General features: G+C 48.0%; 1 protein-coding gene and 1 pseudogene across 1 annotated transcript in view; both read right to left on the bottom strand.

The window, feature by feature from the left end:
- Positions 1-26,587, bottom strand: part of LOC8029743 (BTB/POZ domain-containing protein 7) — a 45,103-nt gene that overhangs the window by 11,104 nt on the left and 7,412 nt on the right. The window contains exons 3-10 of the mRNA XM_029985464.2: positions 25,790-26,038; positions 24,188-24,371; positions 22,070-22,423; positions 13,401-13,609; positions 7,181-7,256; positions 6,448-6,597; positions 3,928-4,247; positions 416-638 (exon numbers count right to left, since the gene is read on the bottom strand). Coding sequence (XP_029841324.2) covers positions 416-638; positions 3,928-4,247; positions 6,448-6,597; positions 7,181-7,256; positions 13,401-13,609; positions 22,070-22,423; positions 24,188-24,371; positions 25,790-26,038 — 1,765 coding nt within the window. The remainder of the gene's footprint in view (positions 1-415; positions 639-3,927; positions 4,248-6,447; positions 6,598-7,180; positions 7,257-13,400; positions 13,610-22,069; positions 22,424-24,187; positions 24,372-25,789; positions 26,039-26,587) is intronic.
- Positions 14,650-16,052, bottom strand: LOC121833702 (annotated as a pseudogene).

A 26,587-nucleotide genomic window follows, 5' to 3' on the forward strand; every position in this document is an offset into this window, starting at 1 on the left:
ATACCGATGCAGACGCTAGCTTGTCCAAAGCGCGTAACTACATTCGCAGCATGCTCCTTGATGCTCGGGTAATTTGGCAAAAGGTCCCTGTGCCGCGTGGTGCAATGCGGGATTGACGGAAGGCCTCGCGGGTTTTTCAGGAAAGGAACTGTAATATGGTGGAAAGTTGGCCGAGTTGGTGGTACACGATTAACGAAAAGTAAAACAGCACCCAAAAAAAAAGGAGGACAAGAGGACAAAGTGTACAATGCTCTGTTTGTACACTAGTCTTCCTACCTTCCATTTTTTTTGGCACCGTTTTACTTTTCGTTTTCAGGAAAGCTCTTTCGAGGAGGCGGTAAATGCACCGATCAAAGACGCGTTTGAGGCGTCGCGACGACCGCACGAGAGGGCGGACGAATGCGGGGCAACCCACCGGGCAGTGTGGGGTCCGGGCCCCTGTGCGTCCCCGAAGCGGTGAGGGAGGGCAGGGAGGGGCAGCTCTCCCGGAACCCCGGCGCCTTGTCCACCATGTACAGGGTGTCCGGGATGTTGGACAGGTGCTGCCAGGGGCTGTATACAGCGGACGCGCCGCCGCCCTGCGAGTGCGGCGCCCCCTGGCCGCCGCATTCCTGCGACAGCTGCTCCTCCAGCCATGCCTGCGGCGGGAGAGACGAGGTCCGCAACCCTTAACCTCTCGGCAAACGTCGACAAAGTTCGACTTCCCGAAGGCCAATTTACACGTCCAAGAGTGATCGACCGCGTTACGACGACTCGCGGCCGCTCACGACGAGAAAACGCTAGTGCGGTGGTTCTCAAACGAGGGCTTGCGGCCCTCCTCTAAGGCCTTCTAGGGGTCCTTGAAGCCCTCGGTCGAGCCAAGCGATAAAATTTCCTCTATTTCTTTAAAACTTCCTTTTTACGAAGCTAGATGAACCGAACCGTGTGCACCGAACGAGTAGGGCTGGTTACTGTCCGCTTCAAAGTTTGCTTGCACGCCTTTAGTTTTCTTCGTTTACCCTTTTGTCAAGGTGAACGTCCAATACACCCCTCCCCCGGCGGATGGGTCCACCGTCGCTTCTGCCGATCCAGAAGGGGTCCCTGAAACATCGGTGGTTGGGAACCCCCCCACTAGAGAGCCTAGATCCAAGAGAGGGAGGAATTCAAACCGCGGAGGTTGCAAACTGAGCCCAGACACCACGTGACCCCGATGGGAGACACTCTCAAATCCAGACACACCACAGAGCACACGGGCGTCGTCGCTTTGCGGTATTCACGTGATCTCACGTACGTACCATCTACGAGAAATGGTCGTTTGTAAGATTGACGAAAGTTTTTGCGAGCAAATAAAGAAAGAATGATGCGCGAAAAAATAGAAAACATATGGATGTCCAGTGTTCCAAGGCTACCCCATAGATGGCGCCGGCATGTACCCTGCTTGTTAGAGATCACGAGGTGTTTTGACGCGCTCCAATGTAAGCGGTGTAACTTCCATGCAATATCTTCCAGTGTGGAAAAAAAGTAATTTGCGCGGTAGTTTGCTTGAGATAGATCTTAGAGAATAATTACCAATATTAGCGCATTACAAAAGCAAAGAATTTTTATGGATCTATTCATTTATTTATTACATACTGGGGATGCGGTCCAAGCAGGAAGGACAATAAATATTTTAAAAAAGGAAGAAAAAACAGCAATAGGCATCACAAACAAATCGGCAATCAACAATATACAAAAAAAGCAAAGTGAACAAAATTTTTAAGAAATCAAAGTACAGACGCAACATTACTATGATCCTAAACAGATTAGTACAAGGCTAAATCATGCACAAAAAAGAACACTTCTAGATTACATTATTGAATGATGATGCAAAATTACTTAATGATATAATATCGTGGGGAATATAATTTCATTTGTTTATTGTATGAGAAAAGAAGCAAAATTTCAACAGGTTAGTACGAGCGAAGCATGGTTTAGATGTTGAAAATGACATCTAGTATGTCTTGTTGCGAGAGGTTCAACGAAGGTCTGTTAAATAAATAGCTAAAAAATTGTTAGCTTATTAACGTGAAACACCAAACCGAGATGAATAATGCACTCCCCTTCTGCCAGGTGACGTCGGCAAATTTTAGCGCTTGCGCTTGATCGTTAAACTTTAGTGCGTTAAAAGTAGGAAGAGAAGAACAAAAAAATGACCGCATCTCCACGTGGTGAACGATGATGATTGGGGCGAAGCTCTGGTGGTGCTGATACGCTGAGCCGCAGCATGCCGAGCTTTTCGTTCACTTTCATCCATGTCAGAAAGAGAATGTGTGGTATGGAACATGGTTATATATGCATTTGAGCATTTGACCGCAGCGTCCTCTCGTCTATAAACGTTGAGCCAATGCATGCACAGTTTAACGTGATTATATACGCATTTGACCGCAGCGCCCTCTCCTGTATAGACGTTGAGCGGCTACATGCAACGTTTCATCCACGACATGCCCAGCTCTTGAGTTACTACCACATCTCAGAGCCCCCTACTCGACCCGCAGTCGTGGGCCAGTGGTTAAGGGGGGACACTACCCAGAAAAAATAAATTTCTGCAAAAAATGTTGATTTTGAAAAATGTGATATTTACATCCACCAGCACCTGGAGAGTATTTCCAGAAAGCTTTGAATCATTAGTTTACACCGCATAGTTAATTTTTTATAAATTATTTTCGGTCCATTAAAGCTAAAGAAAAGGTAGGGGTTGGAACACTTTGAACACATTTTTCTCCGTTCCACATTTTGGCATCAATTTCATTTTAGGAAAACTATCGCTTGTTAATGGGACAAGAGGAAAGACTCGCTTATTGTTTTTTCTAAGTGGAATTTTATTGGCAGTGCAACTATGGAATTGTTTTTGACTTTATGATGTCTTTTATAAAATATGCTGAGATTCTGTGCTTGACATTAAAGGCAAAAAAATTTATTCGATTTTTCACTGCGATGCTAGCATAAAGTAAATTACTTTTTGGAAATTTTCTTTTCACAGCTGCACTCTCCAGGCATTCTGCTGCAGATCTAGAGTAGAAAAATGTTCGGTATTACATTAGTTTCCTAACGATAGTTTTCCTGAACAAAGTCGGTGTGTTCCTGATAAAAATGACTACAAGTTATTTTACAACTCATGTACACTGATAAAACTTTGCACTGCATTCTGCCTTGCAACTTCCAGTATATACTCTAAATTTCATTCATATTAAGCCATAGGTTAAGAAGTTAACCATATTGGGTAGTATCCCCCCTTAAGGCGATGGACTAAAATCCATTGGGGTCTCCCCACACAGGTTTGAGTCCTGTAGACTGCGTAAACATTTTTTTTTCTTTTTTTAAGAAGACAGATGGGATGGCAATCGATGTGAGCACGGACGCTGGACGGACAAGGCTAGACCCTAAAGAGCTTCACCCCTAACAAAAAAATGCTCGAATTTATACTTTGGCAGGTTCGCAACATCCCTGGTGACGAATTTGAGCTCGAGAGTTTTGGACTTGGCTTTATTTTCTGACATTTTTAATGCAGATTTCTATCCTTACGAAAGCAAAGTTTCCTGCATGTTTTGGGCAGGGCATCTTTTTCCCTAAGAATAGAACGGATAGCCGAACTGGAGGGGGTGGGGTTGCTTTTCTATCATTTACACCCGTTGCTCTTTATGGACTCACTGGCCACTTGTGCTACACGCCACAGTCGCGTGATGCGCATGATGTCAACAGGCGGGGGGGGGGGGGGGCGAAGGGGCAATCCTCCGAAAAAGCAGTCATGTGCAGTGGCAAAAATAAAAAGAGACACACCACCGCAGGCAAAAGTGTTACGCTTCTACGACGGGCGGAAACCGAGAGACCACTTTTGAGGAAAAGGTAAACGCCCCTCCAAAAGTCGCAAGCAGTTTGGGGGACCGCCGTTTCCCCGAGGGAGGCACCCACCTTGGCCTCCTCGACGTAAGGGGCGAAGAGGCGGGGCCTGGCGTGGGGGCCCCTTCCCGTGCCCAGCCAGCCGGCCGAGGCCCCGCCCCTGGGGGGAGGCTCCTCCCCTCCCAGCATGCAGGGCGGCGGACGGGGCAGCAGGCCCCTGCGCTGGGCGCTCAGCAGGGCCTCCGCCGACAGGGGCAGCACGTGCGCCGTCCGCACCTGGCACAGCAGCTCCGAGAGCAGCTCCCGCAGCTCTCCGTCGCTCAGGAGTTCCCGGCGGCCACGGGCGCCCCGCCGCGCCACGCTGTGCGCCGTCTGGCTTACCACGTTGGGCTCTGCAGACCAAGCGTGGCGCCCCTCAGCACCCAACGCTTTGATCTCGCACAATTGGGGGCATTCGTTTACTCGCGTGCGACTGACCCGCCCAATGATCGCAACTTGGGTGCGACATAGGGTGACCGTAACCCTTGGAGTAAAAAAACAGACACAGAAAGGGGGCGGGGGTGAGGCAGAAAAAAAAGATCCGCTTCACATAAACGTAAGCAAGCACATTTTTCCAAAGCTCCTTCTTGATGACAGAAGTGCTTTTCTCCATCTTTTAACAATGAGAAAAAAATGCTGCCAACCGAAGCGCACCAAATTCAGTAATATAGAAGAGTCTCCCGCACGCACGCTGATGTGAACAAAATGTATTATCACATGTAGCCACAGTATGTTTCATAGTAGGTTTATTTTTATGACACTACGTCTATAAGAAGTAAACATTCTTTCAGTTTTCTTCCATTCGCTTTGTACTGATTTCGCAACGATGCATCTTCCCACGAAAACAAGACCAAAAAAACAGGACAGCAGAAGCTAACCTCTAAAAGGGAACACCTGGTCACCCTAGTGCGACAGTCACACGATTAATTGCAGGTGAGTGGGCTAATCAATCGCATCCAATCATGTGGATGATCCAACGAATCTTCAATGATTGGGCGTGACAACCGCGTGATTGGGCGGGTCAATGGCACGGCCTCTGCACGATTGGGTAGGCCAATCGCACAACTCTGCAGGTTCATTGCATGATTAAGTGCGATTGGGTGAGTCAAACGAATGATTCGGGGCACTGGTGCAAAAAGTGTAGAACTAGCACAGGGTGCTAGACTGCCCCGAAAAAGAATGTGGAAAATAGGTTTGAGAGCTAGCGGCTGAAAACATCATTGTTTTGCCTCGAAGGTGAGATGAAACTGGACCAAACGCTGCGAGCCTAAACTGAACCAATGAAAATTTCTCGTCGACAACCGGTTTAAAATTTTTTTTTAGAAACGACTGCAGAAATATCTGGCGCAGCACACGCCCAGTGGCCGGTACGAGCCACCCAAATGCTCAATCGCCAGTTTAAGTCGCCTTTTAAGTACAGTCTGTTTGTGTAGTGACGTAAAGAGTTCATATGCCTGCAATACAATTGATTGACAAGCAAATCTGCATTTGGAACTAATGCAGCCGAGAGATTAATCCTAACCGTGGGTTTTAAATTGGGTACTTCGCTTACTCAAACTCGATTCCTCTCCCAAAGAGCAGATCAGGACTGAAACATGGCTAAGAAAACCAAAAACAACATGTCTTTGTCCTTTGGCAAGTGTGTTTGGAGCTGAAATTAGGTAGAGTTCACGATACATGGGTAAGACACCAATCACGAACAAAGACGCAAATGTAATCTTGCAGCCTCTACAGGTTACTGGACAGCCAGGGAAACAAATGTGGATGGAACATGGTTATTTGAAGAAAAAGGTTAGATCTAGTTCTAAGTAAGGAGAAGGCATGCCCTATTTCTTTTTAAAGCAAACAAGCATGACGACTGGTTTTTGATGCCTCGGTGGTGATGAGGACCCTGTAGCCTTCAAGGTTTGCAGTTATGCCAAAATAATGTACGGGCTGTGCAGCATAAAACACAGACATACACAGCAGAGTTTTATGCTGCCACCGGCTTGGATGGCTCAAATCACCGATGCACCATTTGAACTGACTAAATATTCTGAAAGGATTCAAAACACACTTGTCAAGAAATATCTGTATGCACTGGATTTATATGTAACATTCATAATTGTCAACATTTTGAATTCTTGCAAGGCAAATAAGAAATTTTTGACTTGACAAATACCATTAGTGGCTCCTCTGTGTTTACACTTGCATCTAACATATCTTTTGAGAAACATGCACATTTTGATCATCTAGCAGTTGTGTGTAATTGTCATCAAATGATAAGAGATAAAATCCAGCATTCTGATACAGCAAGTGGCTGGTCATGGAAAATTGGAAAAAGAGAAAATTTTTCTTTAAAAATGTTTATAACTACAAATTTCATAGCCCTATCTGGTTGTGTGCCTGCCCAGAGAAAGCACCGAGACCAATTTACGAGGTACAGTAAAGGGCTTCCGATCTCCACTGTTTAGGACACATTGTGTTAGAGTAGAGCCATTAAAAGTCAGGAAACCATTTAATGCACCTCCTAAGGGACAGTAAAGCAGTTTTGGAGCACGCTCAGGTTGTTACCGTTTTGGGGGCCTAGAATTTGTACAATGAGATTTCGCAGATTCACGGCCATTTGGAAGAAAGTGTGGTACGACAGTCCCACCACCGTGCGGTGAGCGTGGCGGTCTTGAAGCACTCGCCGGCGCACCGCCACGCGGCGTCTGCACAGAGCTGCCACAAAACGAAATCGAAAGAGTCAGAGAAAATTCCTCAACAAGCATCGACAAAGGCCAAAACCTTCTTAGCATTTCGCGAAACTTTCCTACTCTGCGTGGCACGATCCACACTGTACATGGCTAGCATGTGAGGTCATCGCACTCTGGAAACCAAATTCTGTGGTGCAAGTACTACGCTGCGGAAGGTACGTTCCTCAGCAGCAAAGGCCACAACAAGGACGCTATTGAGACTTTCTTTTTTTCAAGTTTTGTTCGTTTTATTTCTGTCAAATAGAGTTCTTGAGGAGTTTCGAAAATGTACAGCAGACGCCAGAGAAGTCCAAAGATTTCACCAAAAAGAGACTTAAAACACACGCAATCCCGTCGCTACCCCACTGCTGATATTGTGAATATTCGTGTAAAGCTTTCCAATTATGCTCGAAGCCTTAGCATGCCAGCTCACCTATCTACACAGAACAAAATTTGCTCAATGAAAGAATTTATCCCGCACATTGGCCGTTGGCACACAGTAAGGCAGCAGCAAACGGGCCTGCACAGCCAGCCAAGCAATCAATCAATCAATCAATCAGTTGACCTACCTCTCTCCTCCACTCTCTTAAGCAGCTGGTGCTCCCCCCACTTGAGCACTGCCACCAGAATTTCCAGCTCACTGGCCTGCAACAAAACGTGCACCACAATTTTCTCCGACGCTCGGTCAAAACTGGCCGTCCTTTCTCGCCATCAAAACGGCGACATGCGGGGGAAAGCGACGACAAAGGCCGGTTCGCAGGTTTGCATTTGAGTGTCATCCACTGTATTGCAATCTGCATATAACTACAGTAAAACCTCGTTATAACAAAATGGGATATAACAAACTAATGGATATAACAAAGCAATCATAATTCCCCTTGCTTACTAATAGTGGGAAGAAATGGACATTGGCTATAACAAACTAATGGTTATAACGAAATAATTACGACCGCTCCTTCAACTTTGTTATAACGAGGTTTTACTGTAGTTTGAGGCTTTTAGAGTGATTGCCGCTGGCGTCGACATCGCCCGATGCTTAGAAAAAAATAAACCCGCTGCCCTTGGGATTCGATCCTAGGTCTGCTGCGCGTGAAGCGGGGACGTTGCCACGGAGCTACGCCGCAGCTTTGACAATCCATTTCATATATGGTATTTGAGGAGCATAGACGAACGTGCGAGTCTCGCGTGGTGCCCACTTGGCTACCGCAGTTGCTGCGACGTCACAATTAAAAATTCGTCGTCCTTCCTAGTTATTTTTAAATTTAACCGAAGTTAGTCAAACCCACTTATAACGAACACGATAGTCCCACGAAAAGTGGTCGTTTTCTCAGTAGTTTGTTATATCTGGACAAACCTTTAAAACACATTATAAATAAAGATAATGAAGCTGGTATTGGTAGTTTCACTCTGCCAGCTCTTTACTTAAAGAAACTGTTTGCACGATTCTAACACGCAGGCAGATTTAGCCTTCAGATAATCAAAAAGTAAATTGCTGCCCATTCTACCGTGCAGGTAAGCAGGTAAAATAATGAAGATTGACCACATACCTCATAGAACGGATTTTATGAAGCGCACGCCAACGCAAAATAAATTCCGTGCACTAGTCCGACGATGGTTGTTCGCTGTCCAGAGGTAATTAATACTCGTTTTGGTCTCAAGTACATGCGCTGCCTGCGCATGTACGAGTGCGCGGCCATCGCCTCTGGGACGGTTGTCTTGCATACAACACTTTGCAAGCTCGTCGGGTGGCCGGGATTGCGAGGCCAAGCAGTGCTGCTCCCCATCCCCATTTTAAAGCAACGGGCACGAGTCCGTAGGTGCGAGAGAGTGTGCGTGGTATTCATAAAAAAAGGCGAACGTCAATAAACGGTCACGATGACGATGAGGCAAGCCACCTTATACCGAGCAATGAGTTTTTCTGAAGTTGAATACAGAGTTTGCAAACACAGAACGAACGAACGCAGCACTGCGTGAGAGTTGACTTCCTCTTTCTCCTCCTGTTCTCCTTTCTGCACACGCACGATCGGCGGACTACGCTACCCAGGAGGGCGCCTTTGCTTTTGTAGTTCTGTTTCCTCCCCGGGGAAGTATGCCAAGCATAGCCACGCGTCTCCCGGAGCGTCGCACCCAAAAAGTAGCTTTTTTGATTTTTTTTTTTAATGCGAAAGCATTAACTGTCTTATGGAGCAAGCCTACGTCATCAGTTTGAAGCGCGAAAATGGCACTTAGTTTCCCTGATCCCAAAGGTCCCATTGGCTGGCGCGCGGCGACGAAACTTCTATTGGCCGCTGCGCGCGTCAGTTTCAACGACCGCCGCCAGATGGCACTGTGTGTTCTGTGCCCCCAGTGCGCCGATAAAACTAGCCACTGCAACCCCATGACACGTTGGCGCGCACTTGGAGGCTTCCGCTCGTCTCGCCGCCGACGAACATGGCGCTGCCTCCAGCATCCACATTGTTGGACATTCATGCTTTCGCATTCACAACTCATAAAAAGTGCTCAAGTGTCTTCCGCTTTTTTTTTTTTTTTCTTTTTGTGAGCGAGAGTTTTTTTTTTTGCCGAAAGCGGAGTTTCAGTGTTTGTTGTAACAGTCTGATGCTTTGAAAAATGGTCGTTTTATCTCAACCAATTTTAATGGGTAGGGCCTTGAATTCATATATTTTCTGAAAGCTGGTCGTTATAACCGATAGGTCGTTCGTTATATGTGGGATCATTATAAGTGAGTTTGACTGTAGTCGGTAAAATCAATAGCTTTATCTAGGTGGCGCAAGCCGCCGCCCAATTAAAAGGGTTAAGTTGTATCCATCCATCCAATAGCACATAGAAGACAGGCCCGCACGTTACGTCATCGTTGGTAGATCCCCGAACTGGCCCAAGCGGCAAATGTGCCGAGACTTGACGATTGCGGTGCAAAGTGGCAGACGCGGGTGTCCTGGTGTAGTCGCGTAATAGCGTCGCACTCGTTGCAAGACAACGAGACATACTGGTAGCAACGCCGACGCGTCTCGCCGTTCGTCGCAAGGTGAACTGCGAGGTGCATGCTCGTGAGAACGAAGCCAATTGAGACTCCGCCGTCAAGACCTCGCGGCGCGCGAACGTAATGTCGATGCCCAACGAGATTGCCGCGACTGTGGAAAAACGTGGGACCTCTCATTTTACTATATTTGCGAGATTAAATATGCATACTATTTAAAAGAAATGGTTGCTTATATATATTTCTAACACTACCACGATTATTTTGAGCCCACGCCGAAAGAATAATAATGAGTATTAAATTAATCTTTGCAAAGAATCCAGAGAGCTTAGATATGTAGAGACTCCCATTGCTGCCACATCCACAAGCCACTAGAGAGCGTCCTAAAGCCACTGCTAGGCTCCGGGTATCGACACTCCATTGTCCCTCGAGGACGCCGCCATTCTGTTGCCTAGTGCTGAGTGGGTGTTGACGGTTACGATTCAAACTTCCTGGGCTTTGGATACGGTGGCCGGAAGCTCAGGCGATGCCGTTCTGCTCTGTCGCGGACTGTTTTAGAGCTTCTGGAGGACGAGAGAGAGTTTGCTGCAGCTCAAACTAGTACTAGAACCCAGTTGGGAAACTGTTATAGGAGCCCACTTTGAAGAACTGGCTCCAGCCGGTACTCAGAAAAAGACATACGAGCTCGGTTTTCTGCAGAAAAGATAATCCTCTTAGCGCTGTCCTCTCCTAAGCTGCGAGGGGAGCCAAGTTGGGGGGGGGGCAAGGTAAAAAGTGGAGAGGATATAGGAAAGGAGGAAACGGGCAAAAGTGGAAAGCTTGAAGTGAACGTTGGCCTTTAAGGGCCACTCAAAAGAAAAAAAATGTTTTTTTGAACAGTCTGCTTGAATGTTACGTGGATTTTTTTTTCTTAGAACAATGTTGATGTTGCGAGATTTATTTTAAATTATATGCGCAAAATCCATGACGTCCCGGAATAGTCATACACTCTCTCCACCTCAGCGTGATGACCAAGACGATCCAGCTCTCCTCCATGCGCCCTAAATGCCGAGAGGAAACAAGTGGAAAGGAGGTGACTCCCAACTAAATCGCGTCTCGCGCCATCAATAATTGCTCTAAAATCTTTTTTTTTTTCTTTTGCATAAAATTTATTTTTTGACACGCGTGTGTCTTAATAAGATTGCTTAAAAAAATTTCTTTTTATTTTCGATGGCTTTTTAAGCGTTGAGCTCGTTGAGATGGTGGTACCACCCTTTTTGCCGCCGCGGTCGTTCCTGTGTCTAAAAATACTTTTGTTGACTTTCTTCTTTCAAATCGGATCACGTACCACCAACTACCCTAACCAAGAAACTAGCAATGACCCAACGAAATGGACCGACCCGCCAAGGGGTAGTGCTGTAATAGACCCTTCGCTAAATCCCCCAAGCGCCCCGGCCAGCACTCTAGGAATCGTGGGAACTTTGCTTCTTCAGCTCCATAATGATCGGTAATTTCGACCAATTCTACGCTTGCACAGTTTCGAGTGTCATCCGGAGTCACCCTGTACAAGTGTCGTGCAAAGTCCACGGACCTGTCCCATCACTTTTAGAATTTCTCGTCAATGTCAGTGTTTTTGATACTGTGCATGCAATCCACCTTTTAACCTGGCTGAGCTGCAGAAATCTCTTACAATATTATAGCGAACAATAACATGGCGGTGCGCGGACCTGCTGAGTACAACGGTGACGGTCTGCAGGCTTGTGCGCAGGCAAAATCAAATTGTCATCCCGCGACATAAAAAAAAAAAAAAAATAGAGCGGTGGGCGTTCAGTTGGAGTGGTGGGTGGCCAGTCGGAGCTCTGCCACTGCCGCCCACCGTGGGGAGAACCCTGGTTCCAGGGTATCGGTTCTATCCCAAGTAGCCCACCAGAGAAACGCCTAACTGAACAGAAGTTTGGTGATCCTAGGGGCTAACTTTGGCTCCATTCGCCTTTTTCTGTTAGCTAACAAACTCAGTGGTGCCATCCACTGTGTAGCCCCGGCACACTTCCGGTTCACATATATTTCTTAATTTCTCACTCACCATTCTTTTATCGTAAGAGGGAATTAAGTCCGACAGTGCTATAAGTGGGCATTTCCAAAAGATAACACATATATTTGATTTCGCAAATAGCTCAAAATCTGCCGTCTAGTTCAGAACCGGAAGTTGTTGGGGGCTATTCGGACCCTGGCAGCAGCAGGTTTTACCTCGTGCAAGGAAGAGCGAATATGGCTGAACTCCGAGGCATCAGTGCCAAAGCACTTCCGATGTTTTTTTTTTCACTCGCTCCATAGTTGCCAAAGTGCCAAAGTTCAGCCAAAATTGTCCCGTGAAAACCAAACCACCAGAGGTGAACCTTGACTTTGGCACTTGCTGCACAATTTAGGCCCAAGAATGCCAGGTGACAGTCCAACGACCAGGCAGTGAAGCCTGACTTTGGCACTTGTTTGGCCAAGATACCCTAGACTCGGGACAAAGGAAGTCAAGCTTGGCTCTAGCTCGGCTTCTTCGGCCTTTCCGAGACCCTAAATTCCCGGACAGAAACCAAATTTTGGTCCAAAAAAACTGCGCTACCTGGGAGCGGATGCGAGCAGCCCGACCCTCCGAGGGAAAGCTTCCCAACGGAGTTTTTTTACATCCCTTTCACGCCTAAGCTGACAAGCTCGCTGGACCACTCGTGCCCCTTCCTTTCGTCACTTGGTCATACATGATGGGGGAAAAGGCACGGGAGAGTGTAGCTTCTGTCAAATAAATGAGACGCTTGTCACCACCAGAAAGAAGAGCAGACTTATGTCGTGTCCCAGCCAGGTACGGTGGACTCGCATTAATTCAAACTCGGATATTTCCAACTTCCGGTTCACTCAAACAAACTAAACAAATTTTGGTTATCCAGCTATGTTTCCAATGCATTTATAAGCTGCTTCATTGAAACAGCCTTTTCGCTTACTTCATACTATTTGTTCATTGCAGCAAGTTAGCCCCGTTGAGTGTGCTTCGCACCGAGCACCTTTGTACTGCGGGGAAGCAATACCCAACAAGCTCGAAGTCATTGCATTTCTGCAGCAGGCGGGTGCTCGGTGAGAAGCACACTCGACGGGACTAACCCACCGCAATTATGCGAGCAGAACTGTCCTGACATCCTGGTTTCATTATTCTCGCTCGTTTTTTTTTTTTTTTTTTTTTAAGGGGGTAAATTTGCATATAGCGAGCAGATTTATTCCCTCGATTAGGATAGCTGGGAGTCTCCTTAGGTTGAACTTTGTGTCCAACCTGTCATTCACATGCCACCCCATTGGAGGCATGGGACTTTCAGAGGACACAGTTCATAGATAGAGTTTATATCAAAACTAACTGAGCTTAGAAGTGTACATGTGGGAAGTTTGGAACAACGTTCACAATGGGTAACTGAATTTTTGTTTAAACATGGTAAAACGGTAGGAAAAGGCTCGGAGAAACCATTCCATATTCTATTAGAAAATATTCAGCCAAAACCACTATTCGCTTTGACGTTCACCAATGTTCTACGTGTGCGCCTGCTTATAGATAGGCCCGCGTAGTGGAAAGCATATTAACATGCATGGTACGTGTAACTATTCCTTTAACAAATCGCTACTTATCATATTTAGATGAATTTCTGATAATTCAAACATCTAATATTTCAAACCAAGGTCTGTGGCTTCCTGGAGCTAGAGTTAACGAGAGTCGACCATAGAGGCGAGAGCGCGATCAGGTGGCAAAGAGACAGGCGCACGAGCGGATTTAAGTTGATCAAGCTAAGAGTGCAAGGGGGCCATGCCTGGAGGAAGTCGGAGCGCAGCAGGGTGGCCAGCTGCCCCTTGGTGAGCTGGAGCAGGAGCGGGGTCTGGGCCAGGGCCGAGAACTCCTCGGCCAGGAAGCCCAGGGCCTGCCGGTGGACCCAGGGGGAGCCGTGGGGCTGCTCGCTCCACTGCAGCACGCCGCACAGGGTCTCCGGGCTGAGCAGCTCCACCAGGGCGTCCTCGCAGCCTGCACCACACCCGGCCACAGGGACCACAGACTCGTCTCGCCCCTGGCCTCGTACCCGCGTCAGACGGAGGTCCTTTAACTACATGCTTTTCCTAAAGGTCCTTTCTCCCAAAAGGGCCTTCTGTACATCTTGTTTTCCTTAAAGGTTCTTTGCCCCAAAGGTCCTTCACTCTGCACCGATAAATAAGCAGGAACCCGGTACAAACTCGCGTGTTACTGGAACTGTCATAGCGACTGTCTGTCATGGATGCGGTGGACTCGGGTTTTATGGCGCGATAAACATGCGAGAACCTGCTACGAACTCGTTGGCCAAACGTCGCACAATGTCCAACGAGAATCGGGGATTTTTGGGAATTTTCGGCCCATGGATATTCAGCCCGAAATATAGAATACCGGATTTAGTCGCAGAATGAAGGCACCTTTTTTTCCGAAGAATCGATGCAAAGTTGGGGGGGGGGGGGGGCATTCATTACGTGAAGTAAAATTTTTGCGTCCGTATTTACTCGCATAATGAATGGACCTTTTACCTGAAAACTCCAATGTAACTTATCTCTTTGCGCGTGGCACGCGACCCCGTAACAAACCTGATCTGTGCAAAAAAAAAAGAAAAAAAAAAGCTCCTTTGTTTTTTGTTTTTCTCTTAGTGCCATGGTTTTTTTTTACATTTTTTTTGCCTCCTTTCGCAAGCTGTTTTGTTTGCTTAGGCGTTGCTTAGGCGAGGGCTTCTTCGTTTCTCTTTCTTATCTCCTTGCACGCGGTGCACGACCCCAAAGTCCCAGACTGCGCTGTGCAAAAAAAAGCTCCTCTCCATGTGTTTTTTTCTTGCTTCCGTTGGATCTTTTTTTATTTTTTTAACGCCTTTTGCAAGGCGTTTTGTTCACCCACGCTGCCCATGCATTCGCGACCTCGCTGCACCAGGATAGAAAAGTGTGTTCATTTCACGCGAGTGGGGGAAGGGGGTCAAAATTTTGACGTCCGAGTTGGGGGTGCATTTAATACAAGAGTGAAAAAAAAAGTCCAAATTTTGAGAGCCACCTTGGGGGGGTTCATTACGCGAGTGCGTTCACTGTGCGAGTAAATACGGTGGTAGATCTCTGGGTAAAGGCTGTTCATTCCAAATTTCATGGTATGAGCGCCACAGAGTTAGACATCTCACCGAGCAATGTGCCCTCCGAAACGTCTGCTCCTTGTTGTATTTCACGTCGAAACAACAATACAGTCGAACCTCGATATATCGAACTGCGCGGTGATGGAGAAATAGTTCGATACAGCCAGAATTCGATATATTAAATCACATCAAAAACGCGTAAAAAACTTGTTAAAAGCGCATGGCCGTCGCGCTCCGTGAAGCGCCGACAGGCGGCACATGCGCGCCGACCGACCGCAGAGGCGGGAGCAGCCGCATTAAATATCTGGTGCAGCTCGTACTTAACGAGAACCTGGGGCCACTGTGGATCAGGCCACTTCCTGATTTCCTCTTCATTGGCGTCCTCACTTTCCGCCGAGACTGTCTTCCCGACAATGTTAAAGCGGGCCTTAAAACGTTGCAGCCAACCGCTACTGGCTTCAAGTTCTCGGCGCCGAGAATGATTGCCTTCTGTTGTAACATCGGTCCGGACACAGGAATATTCCGGGCCCTTGCGTCGATGAACCATTTGTGCAGCGACTTCTGAACATCTTCAAAGGCAGCTTTGCGTACACGCCGCGCACCTGAGTGCTGGTTCTGTTCTGCCTTGGACTTTATGTCACTCTGGTTTTTCGGTAGAGTACTCAAAGTGCTTTCAGTAGGCCTAAAGCTTCGGCAACGCTCAACTTTTTTTTCTCCATTCTCAATCTGCTGGACAGCTTCCAGTTTTGCAGCAAATGTCAGGGACGTCCGTTTTTTAGCGTTTGGAGCCATCACTCACGCGAGGCAACACGACACACAAAAGAACTACGATCACACGCGTAGCACTACCGATAATACCGAGGAGGAGGAGTCGGTGCGGTAAATGCAGTGCGTCGTTGTCGTTGCGACAAACTATCCAGGCAGCGGCGTGCGCGCGCCGCTACGTTCAAATGGCGCCCTCGACGTGTGTGTGTGGGCAGTCAGAAGCGCCCATTGCGCCACCGCTATCTTTGAGTGTGTTGCGGGAAAGCTCGCCGCCTGTCAAAAGAGCGCGGGCTGTTTGGGGTGGCGGAGTTCGATATATCCATTTTATGCCCGACCCCGTTCGAAATAAAAAATAAAAAAGCATGCTATTTTCCACGTGATATAGAAAGCGTTCGATATAGGCAATAATTCTATATATCCGTGTTCGATATATCGAGGTTTGACTGGTAATAAGATCAAAGAGCTTTCTGCACAGACTGGCCTACTCAAATACTCTTTTTTTTTCGCAGACCATAGATGATTGGAATGTTCTGCCCAATCGATTGATATCAGTTTCCCATGCTCTCTAATTTTTTTTATGAATTAATCTTGCTGTCGCAACTCGCGGTTTCTTTTTGGGGATTTCGTTTATCGCTGTTGTTCTGCGCAATTTCTTCATGTATATTTTCTTACAGCCTCCATCTACTGTAATACCCACTGGGCAATGTATGCATCAAAAAAATTAATAAAAAAAAACAAAAACAATTGCTAGCAATCTTTATTTCTAAAGCCTTATAATGGATGAAATGCAGTATTTAAAATGGATACTCAAATTAAAATTTGGATTTCACAAAATAATGGCACAAAAGCGTTAAACTCCAACACTACTACATCAATATCTCATACGGATGGCAGTATTTTTGGAAAAGAAGGGCGCTATCAAGCGAGGACTCTGATGCCACGATCGTCCTGGGGCAGTTGAAAATGAGGGGAAGCGGCCATTGCTTCTCTCTTCCTCGCCTCGGTTCACCCGATCGACGGGACGAAGCGGGGAGGAGAGGGAATGAAAATTGAAACGTCAGACGTCTCGTCGACCTCGTCGGTCACGTTCAAACGCGCACTTCTTTACCAAGAATACGGCCATCCGTTAGAGATAACTCTGTATGAGGGATGTTTTCGGGTTTTGCAGCGTCCCGCCTATCGCTCCAGCCTTGTTTTGCGAGCTCGAAATTTCGGTGCAGTAACCCTGAAAAGAAAAAAACTTATTTTTAAACAGTCTGGTTCGGACCCGCGTGTCAAGAGATAAATCTTTTGTGAAAAACAAAATTTTAGAGCAATATTGACGGTGAGATTTATTTGAAATTCTGCGCGGAAAGTCCATGACCCCCCCCATTTGCCCAACGAGATTTCATTTCATTTCATTCATTTATCCCTTAAATGCCCACGTGGGGCTTTACATAAGGGGGGCGGGCAGTATTTCTAAGATTTAAGTACACGGTACAAACAAGAAAAACAAACAAAAGATAGCAAAAACGTGAGTTACGCGCCGTAAAAGGTGGCAAGTGCTTCTCTAAATTTTGAAGTGTCCGATATGGTTACTATTGGATCTGGCAGTTTATTCCAATTGGTAACGGAAAGCTGCAGGGTAGAAAATTTAAAGGTATTGGTCCTGGGAGTGGATAAATATAGTTTGCAGGAATTATCTAAGCGACGGGAGATATGGGGAGCGGGTATACAGTACAACGTTTTCTGGAAAGGAAGATGGTAGTAAAATTTATGAAGAATAGTTAAGGCGGATACTGTCCTACGCGTTTTGAGAGACGGACGACCAAGTTGAGCTTTAAGAGTGGTGATACTAGTAGGGAAAGTATAATTTCGATGAATAAACCGTGCTGCGCGGTTTTGGACTGCTTCTAACATATCTTCTAAAAATAACTGATGGGGATTCCAGACAGATGAGGCGTACTCTAACTGGGGACGGACAAGTGAGGTGTATGCTAATAATTTAGTTTCCTTGGAGGCAAGGGAGAGATTGCGTCGCAGAAAGCCGAGAGTCTGGTTAGCTTTGTTAATAATATGGGTTATATGATTTTCCCATGAGAGATTGCTTGTTAAGTTAACACCCAGGTACTTGTAAGTTGGTACATTTTCTATTGTATTCCCGGAAAGGGAGTATTGAAAGTTTATTGTGTTATGTTTCGTAGTAAAGGTCATTTGTTTGGTTTTATTTACATTGATTTGCATCTGCCACCTTTCACACCAAGATTCGATGGCACATAGATCATGTGCCATTGAATTGAGAGATGGTACCGTATTTGCACGATATAACGCGAGGGCAAGTTTTGACGCCCTCAAAAAGACAAATAAATATGAATAGGCCGTGTAAATTGACCCCACTGGGGGGGGGGGGGGGTACAGCAGAAGTGAAAAGGTAATCAAAATCGAATGAATGTCAGGTTATATTCTGACTGCACTCATCCCCACTGCTCAGGTCCTTTTGTCCACAATGCACTTGGCGACTCTGCAGATATGCAGCAGTACAGGGTCGCCGCTTGTCGTTTAGTTCTTTTTCTTGCTGGTGAGCTCCTCAGCAGCCCACAAGCAAAGCAAGGCACGAAGCCAAAGCACCAACACAAACACCAGACCACTCTGGAGCAGAAACTAAGGAACGTGCAGACAGAAAAAAGATTGCTGAATTGCTGGACCCGATATACGATCACACTCATTCTAGTTCTCCTCCCTCCGCATAAACAAACACCTGTTGCACAATCGTTAAAACATGGTTGGTGGTCTTGGCTTCTCTTCACTTGAATTGGCCTGGCCTGACTTGACAGGAATTGAAAAGTGCCCACATTCCTGCGTGGTGCGCTGCATTTATGGGCCGAGTTTTTCGGCCTCTGTTGTACAAACACAAAAGCGATAAGAATGCTCTCTATGTTTTCTATTCCCCCCTAATTAATCTAAGAGGCTAATAAATTCCCTTCCGCACCCCCCACTTCTTCTCCCACCTGATCTCCTGCATTGAGTCGGAGGGATGGCTCTCTGCAGACTCCCGCTTTTCGTGGCTGAACTCGATTCCGAATAGTACTGTAAACGACTTAATTTTCACGAATTGGGCCAAAGCTGAAAATTTGAAATTATTCGCGGTTCTAATTTTCGCAAATTGAGTGTAGCTTCCGTAGCGTTCACACATTGCCCGAATTGTTCGCTGGACGTATTTTTCGCGAATTGTAGGCGATTCGCGAAAATTAGGTCCTCGCAAAAACTTAGTCGTTTACAGTACAATGCGATGTGCGTTTTGGAGCATGCAAGTTTGAAAAAAAAACTTGCGTTATATTCGTGCAAATACGGTGATTCGCTCTCTCCAGCTCAACGTGAAGGCGAAGCCGATCCAGCTCTCCTCCACGCACCCGAAATGCCGAGAGAGAAAACAAGTGGAAAGGAGGTGACTACCCACAGAATCGTGTCTCGCTCCGTCAATATTGCTCTGAAAATCTTCTCTTTTTTTTTTGCATGAGATTAATTTTTTGACACGCATGTCCAATATAAAAAAAACTTTTTTTTTTTTTCTTTTCAGGGGCCCTTTAAGAAGCAATAATATAAATTTGTTAACAAGACAATCATCTTAGAAAGCGAAAACTCATATTTTTTTTATAAATTTCTCGAGTAAATTTAGCAGGGAAACTAAGCTATATCTGGTGTGGAAACTGAATTGGTATATACACTCCGTGTGGGAACTATAGGGGGCGCTTTGAAAAACGCGCGCAGCGCCGCTAGCGGAGGAGCTGGCGTTCGACCGTGGGGCGCGTTCAGCAGCCTGCGGCGCCTTTTCGCGTGCCAAGCTGTGGCGGCGGAAGCGCGCACGGACGGAACTTTTGCTTTTTGAGGCGATACGTTGAGAGTGACGTTGCATGACTGCTGGGGCAGACCTAAGAAGGGTGTCTAGATGTTCTCCACTTCTTATATACTGAGTTTTAGTCGTTATTAGGGGTAATTTCCTTAGTTGCGGCCAAAAAAGGAGTTGGAGCAATTTTCCGAAAAGCAAGAAGGCCGCCACCATAATTGCTTTGAGTGGGAAATTTATTTCGCTCGTCGCTGTAGACGTAGGACTGCTGGAACGATGATATTGGAGGCGAGTGAGGTGTCCACTAAGTTTCTGCACGAGGTGTGCCAAGTTTCATTACAGGTGTGAAAGTTGTTTCTAACGAATAAAGAAATAAAGCTGTACGGTATATCCCATATGGGACCCAAAATGTTATGTTATAGCGGGCTGTGCTAAGTGCAGGTTTGGGCACACAGGTGCTTGGACTTGACAGTAACGTGACACAGCACTTATTATACGAAAAAAAGGTGGCATAGGGAAACCAGGTGAAAACTTGGTTTGGGCGGCGTAACTCAGCGGGAACCGGTTTTGACCATGAAAAGGCTGTCAAGAAAATACCACTGGTCGGGGGAGGTGGAGACTTTAGAGGTAGGAAGGGACTAGTGGACTGTACTTCCAATTGAAACAACTTTACGAAAGGTGGTTCCAAAGCCGAGAAAACAAAGTTGTCGGCCAACACACGGTTTGGCCGCCAAGTGCTTTTGCGGTCAGCCGTTGTGTAATAACCTGTTGTGCGAGGTGCTGAGCCTGTGCTGCCACAGGTACTTTGACATGACCGTCACTTGGCACAACACTTATTATACCAAAAATAGTTGGCATAGCGAAACCAGGTGGAAATTTAGTTTGGGCGGCGTAACTAAATGGGAACTGGCTTTGCCCGTCTAAGGCTGTCAGAAAATACCACTCATCGTGGGAGGTGCACACTTTACAGGTAGGAAGGGACCAGTGGACGGTACTTCCAGTTCGAACCACTTTGCGATAGGTGGCTCTAAAGCCGAGAAAAAAAATTGTTGTCTACAGAACTCAGGATGCCAGTGTTTCCACATCCAAAAGGAGGCTGATCAAGAAAGAAAGCACACTACATAAACTTCCATACTCAAACGCCGATTCTCCAGTGATTCCGAGTTTCATGGTTGTTTTCTTTAGATTTATATTTGACACTTTTTTTACCGTTCGAATCTTTCTTCATAAAGTACAGATTGCGTGCCATATTCCTCCGAAAATATCATCGACACGTACAATGGGGACGAAACTTCTTTGGAGGGCATTCCTCCAACGAAATTGGCACTGCATACCCGCGAGTGTGGGATGGCATTTCAGTTCGTCCCATCGGCGCTGACACATGTTGGCGTTACTGGTACGAAAACAAACGCAGAGCGCAAAGCGGTAGTGTTGAATATGTCAGCCGTGCCGACACAGTGGCAGACATGATCGGGACACCAAATTTCTCGCGTCGTACAGCACGGCTCTATCGTTGTCGCTGTCCCACAAAACATCGGCGAGGTGAAGAACTGTGAAACTTTGTCTCCACGAGATACGACGCATAACTATTGAAGCACTTAGTGACGCAGCACAGGCTGCGAACCCAGCGCAACAGCACCATTCCGACTTCAACGCGTACCAACGTACGCGGCGTGGTTTCGGTTTCGTTTTCTCTAGGGTTCTCACTGCCTACCTTCGGTACCGGCCGCGCGGCGGCGCGCCAGTCGCGTCGCACGGAGTGTATAGGTCATGCAGTGTGAGATCACGTAATACTACCGGGTGTTTCAAGGAGCGGCCAGGCTCCTTAAATCGACTGCGAAATTCGGTTTCTTAACCTATTGCACTATAACTTTGTGCAGCATTGCCCACAGATGGTGCATTTTTTTTTAAAAACTTTGCAAAGACCGAACTTACTCGAGGAAAAAGTAAAGAAAGAAAAAGGCTTAGCCTCTATGGAAACGCAGCGACGCCACCGGTTTGCAAACAACACGGCGCCGTTTCGCACGGGAGACAAGAGATGGCGCAAGCGGTCACGACGCCAACTGCCGCCAACGAACGAGCATACAGCGCCAAGAGCTGGCGTCTTTAGCAGACAATTTTTTCGACTCAAAAGCGGCGCGCGTTCTGCAGGCGGCGACAGTCACAGAAACAAAAACAGGCACGGTAACAGCAAGGAACTGCAGTTCCTTGTCTGCTAAAATCGCCGGCTCTCGGCGTCGTATGCTCGTTCGTTGGCGGCAGTTGGCATCGCAACCGCTTGCGCCATCTCGTCTCCCGTGCAAAACGGCGCCATGTTGTTTGAAGACCGGTGGCTTCGCTGCGTTTCCATAGGAGCTAAGCCTTTTTCTTTCTTTACTTTTTCCTCGAGTAAGTTCGCTCTTTGCAAATTTTACAAAAAAAAAAACCACCATCTGAGGGCAATGCTGCACAAAGTCGTAGCGCGATAGGTTAAGAAACCGAATTTTCCGGTCGATTTAAAGAGCCTGGCCGCTCCTTGAAACACCCAGTATTTTCCCGAGCGGGGAAACTGACCTGGTATGTAAGTCACGTGACATCAATTTATAAATTTTTCCGCTAAATTTAGCGTGGATATTAGATTGGTCAATAGGTCATGTGACGTTGATTCTCTGCTAAATTTAGCAAATAATGCGCAGATAAGACAAAATTTTACGAATGGAGAGGGGGTGTTATTTTAAAGAGCATTTCAGGCTGGAATACTGCGAGCCCGGCGTCTCCTCCTCACCCTGAGCGAGGGAGTCCAGCTCGAGGAGCCGCGCCACCTCGTAGAGCTCCATGAGCTCCTCAGGGAAGGAGCCGCCCCCGCAGGCCCCGGATGGGCCACAGGCCAGGGAGGAGAGCTCCACGGCGTCCTGGTACAGGGACCAGAGCAGCACCCGGGCGTGGCGCAGGGGCACCACTCCCCCGTCCAGCACCACCCGCAGGCGGCCCCCCGGGGCCTCTGCCCCGCACCGGCGCTGCACCACCCCGCGGAAGAAGGGCGAGCGGGCGGCCAGCACCGCCCGGTGGCACGGGAACTGGGCCTCCTGCTCGGATCCCGGCACCTCCCACACCAGGCTGGCATCGGCGAGGTGGCCTCCTGCAATGCGGACAGTGCCAATTATCCACAAATGCCTCTAGCTCTCTTTTCACTTAACCTCTCGATCGTCAAGTTCATTTTTCCCCCGCACGCCCAATGCAAACTTGGGTCCGAGTAACACTGCCGTGCTTTGTGAACAATGTTTACTTACGAAAGACAAGCTACTTTATGGGCGGTGTGTCTGCACGCCTCCAACCTATCGCATACTTCTCGTATTAAACGTGTCGAGACACGGTACTCGACCTCGCACCCCAAAATCACTCTTTTGGGTGGCCTCGCACTGCCACCCCCAAGCCTGACCCATCAATTTGCCCCCCTGTAATCCTCTCCTGCTTGGACAGCAATGCCGTCTGCAGTGTTTGCAAATAAATCACAACCAAAAAAAAAAGAAACTGCCTTTTTTTTGGTATATTTCGAAAGTTCCTCAAACTAAGAGCATTCATAGGCCCTCTGTGCTTCGCCCGTCCTCACTGTGCCATTACTTCTCTGGCATGCGAGTTCCCATTAAGACACTGCAGTGTCACATCATGTCATGGTGCCACGTGATATGTTGCAAAACGTCACACTGTCACCCGATGGCACGGTGCCACATGACAATGTCCCAATGTCACGTGATAAGGTTACGTAATGTCACGATGACGTCTCACCACCGTGACGTTGACACCAACGTTATCAGTCAGCTACCACTTCCTAGAACTCCCGTCGCCTTCTCGGGGTGGCGCATTGTGTGAACACTGCCTGTTGTAGAAAGTGATTCTATCGTGGTTTCAATAATTAACATAAAGTCTGCACAAAATGACCTTCATTCTAAAATACAAATTGCGGTGACTTAGCTCGGCTATGCCAGGATATACATAGCATGAGCTTATGTGCAGAAAATGAGAGGCGCTATCAAGCAGCTCCGGTGCAGTGTCAGACTTGGCTACTGAGCAACGGAGGCACACAGCTGGGCACGCGGCGGCGCCAGTGCGTCTGCCGCGGCTATGACGTCACTCCTCTGGAATGCGAAGACCGGCAAGGTGCGCGCAGTTATAGCGCGGTGGCAGCAGTGGCTCCGGCACGCCAGCTGTGCGCCGTGTGACATCACTGCTCCTCGCGCTTACGCAGACCGGCGAGGCACGTGCGGCGATGGCGGAAACCGCAACGATGGCGGCTTCGCCCCGCCAGCTATGCGCCATGTGACGTCACTGCTCCTCGCGCTTGCGCAGCACGCAGCACGGCTCATTATGCGAGCCACGCGAAACTGCTCAACCTCGGCCAGTGTAGCTCACGCTACAAAAAGTCCTTCTCCGTTGCCCGTAGAGCTCCTGCCACCGGTTGCACTGGGATCACCATCTGCCCGTACCTGCTCGCACACAGGCAACAGAAAAGGAACTTTTTTGAATAAAGCTTTTCCGTGGAGCTTGCCAACCAATAGATTGAAGAACGTTGGTTAACGCTACAGTAACGTCATGATGACGACTTTAAGGCTAGACCCCAGCACAGACCTGAAAGCGCCAAGAGCTGGTGGTACAAACGCTATCCGTCAGGGATGTCCAAACACCGGTTCAAATTGATTGGCAGTGACATACCTACCTCAGACCCTGTCGAGAAAACCGATTGTCCGTTTCCCTTTTGCTTTGAAGGGTACGAACGACGCGGTGCTATTCGATGCGAACCGGTATTCGCGCACTAGACACTCGATAAATAAAAGGGAGCGGAGCGATGGCAGACGGTCACGCTGCTCGGAGCCTTTGGCCGCTCAGGGGTGCGAGGAAGCCTTACCTTCGAGGAGGCGCCTGAGGTCGTGCGCCAGGGGGTTGGGCACCCCGAACTGCTCACTGAGGCGCAGAAGGGTGGACAGGGCCCCCCCATCCCCCGCCACACTCAGCTCCCCAGTGTACAGGTAGCGCAGCAGGTCACGAAACAGGTCCACTCCCACGCCCGGAATGTCCATCTCCACCACCATCTGCGGGGACACCCACAGCGCTCGAGACCCCGCACAGGAAACTCCAGAAGGCACGATAGAGAAACAGCTTTCACTTAAAGGGAATAAATTTAAAAAAAAGAAATGGTGGAATATTCACACGAGGTGAAAGAGCATTCGCACGGGGGACGTGTACGATGTCACCGGTCACTGGAACTGGCGGGACTATCTCCCCGGCTTCGCCATTCACGCATACAGCGAAGCGCCAAGAGAAAACAAAGCTCTCAAAAACAAAGTTCGGTGCGCGCCGACAAGAGCGCGGTCATGCAGTTGAGAGCAGAGCGGGACCCGTAAAATTGCCGAACATGCGAAGAAAATGCTGCCGATTGCAAAGAGATCCTTTGAGCGTTTGTGCAGCCCAAACAATGCTCCCCCATCCCATGCAGAGGCCTACATCATGGCGCTCCTCCGCACAAAAGTGCGACGTTGTTGCCGCGTGATGCGCAGCGCAGAGAGCAAAGGGACGGATCTCTCGCACGTGTGATTACCCTTTTACACATATCCAAAAATCTTTTCTGTCTTCTCTTTCTTCTTTTAGTCTATGTAAACATCAGTTGATTAGTCAGCGTTCATTCTGTTTCCACCTCTCCCTTAGGGCTTTTTCAGTGGAGACACTGAACCCTCCAAAATATTAGTTAAATATCTGGATACAATGCGTAAAATAAGAAATTTACTTTCTCAAGGAAAAGAGCTTCAGTGCAACATTTGTGTTGTGAGACCCATTTGGCCGATTCCAAAACTTATCTTTTGGGGCCTTTGGATATGTCCTTTGCAAGCACTTAATCGAAGGACATTTTTAGGAGCTCAGTGTCCCTTTAAAAGAAATGCCCCGACCCTGGAGTTGTGAGCCTACACTGCAGAGTTTCCCACTGCTCAAACATGGCTGAAGTTACGTACAAAAAGACAGAGGAGAAGGACATGTAGACGACAGACAAGCGCACGCTCGCGTGTGTTGGAAAGAAGGAGGGACGAAAGATACGTTCGAGTGTAAGTTGCAAGTGTGCGCTTGTCCGCCGTCTACCCGTTTCTCTCCTCTGTCCCCACCTCTTTGTGCGCAACTTTAGACACGTTTAGTCAGTACCAACTTGCCCAACTGACCACCTGATTCGAACTGCTCAATCGGTGTCACGTGGCTAATGGGTTGCATTTGCAGCCAAAGCTTCGAGGAGGGTAGGAAGGCATCGATCATCGTCCACGTCTCAGCCTTTCTGCCTGCTTTCATCCTCGCCACCCGACAATGCGGTGCATGTACGCTCACAACTAATTGGCGCAGGTGGCATCTGCCATCAAATTGCAAATGCCTCACGGTTTAAGTCGATCCCTCTCTCAAATCTAGGCTCTCCCTAGCCTGGAGCATGGAGACAGAGAGAAGGGGGGGGGGGGGGAGAAGAAGGGCGCACCATCTGCTGCCGAGGGCCCCCCTCGCACAGCAGGTCCCTGAAGAAGGGGCAGCGGGCGGACAGCAGGGCCCGGTGGGCGGGGAACTCGGTGCCCCGGTAGGCCAGCGTCACATCCGCGCACAGGCCACTCTCCAGCAGCCGCCCCAGGTCCGCCCGGCACGAGCGGGCCAGGGGACGGGCCGCGTCCGCCTGCACCACCAGCTCCCGCAGCGCCGCCGTGGCCTCGTACTCGTGCACCAGGGCCGCCACCTGCAGACGGGAGCACGGCAAATCCTGAGCACTGGCATCAGTGATTCCGAAAGAAGGAGAGAGAAAGGGAGCGGCAGAAAAGCGGACAAAGAAAGCAGAAGACAGGTCGGCTGTATTCCTTTCGCTGCAACCAGTCGAAGTTGTCGAGTGTTAAAAAAATAATTTTTTTTTATACTCCGCGCGACGCTGGTGTTTTTGCGGAAAATAAGGCTAGGAGAACACCAGATACAGACCTTTCAAGTGATGTTTTTCTGCTTTTTTTGTGTATATGAAACGAGTTGCCAGGAATATGGTCCCACCGGGACCACCACTGTGTGCGTTTATGCCCTGCTGTCTTGAAGTAGCCAAAATACTCGGAACCCTTCCCCTCTAGACTATTACATTAACACTATACCCACAAAGTATGCAGGGCAGTCACGTGACTGAAAACGTCCCAAAGTTGGGTTTTAGTAGAATGTTTGAAAACCTCCGAAAACTATACCCAATAACGATAAAATGCCCGCGCAAAGGCATCGGCGGCGGAACATCAGGTGCCATTATCGGAGGTTT

This window comes from Ixodes scapularis, unplaced genomic scaffold, assembly GCF_016920785.2.
Source record: "Ixodes scapularis isolate PalLabHiFi unplaced genomic scaffold, ASM1692078v2 PGA_scaffold10__122_contigs__length_95168666, whole genome shotgun sequence".
NCBI classification, from domain to species: Eukaryota; Metazoa; Arthropoda; class Arachnida; order Ixodida; family Ixodidae; genus Ixodes; species Ixodes scapularis.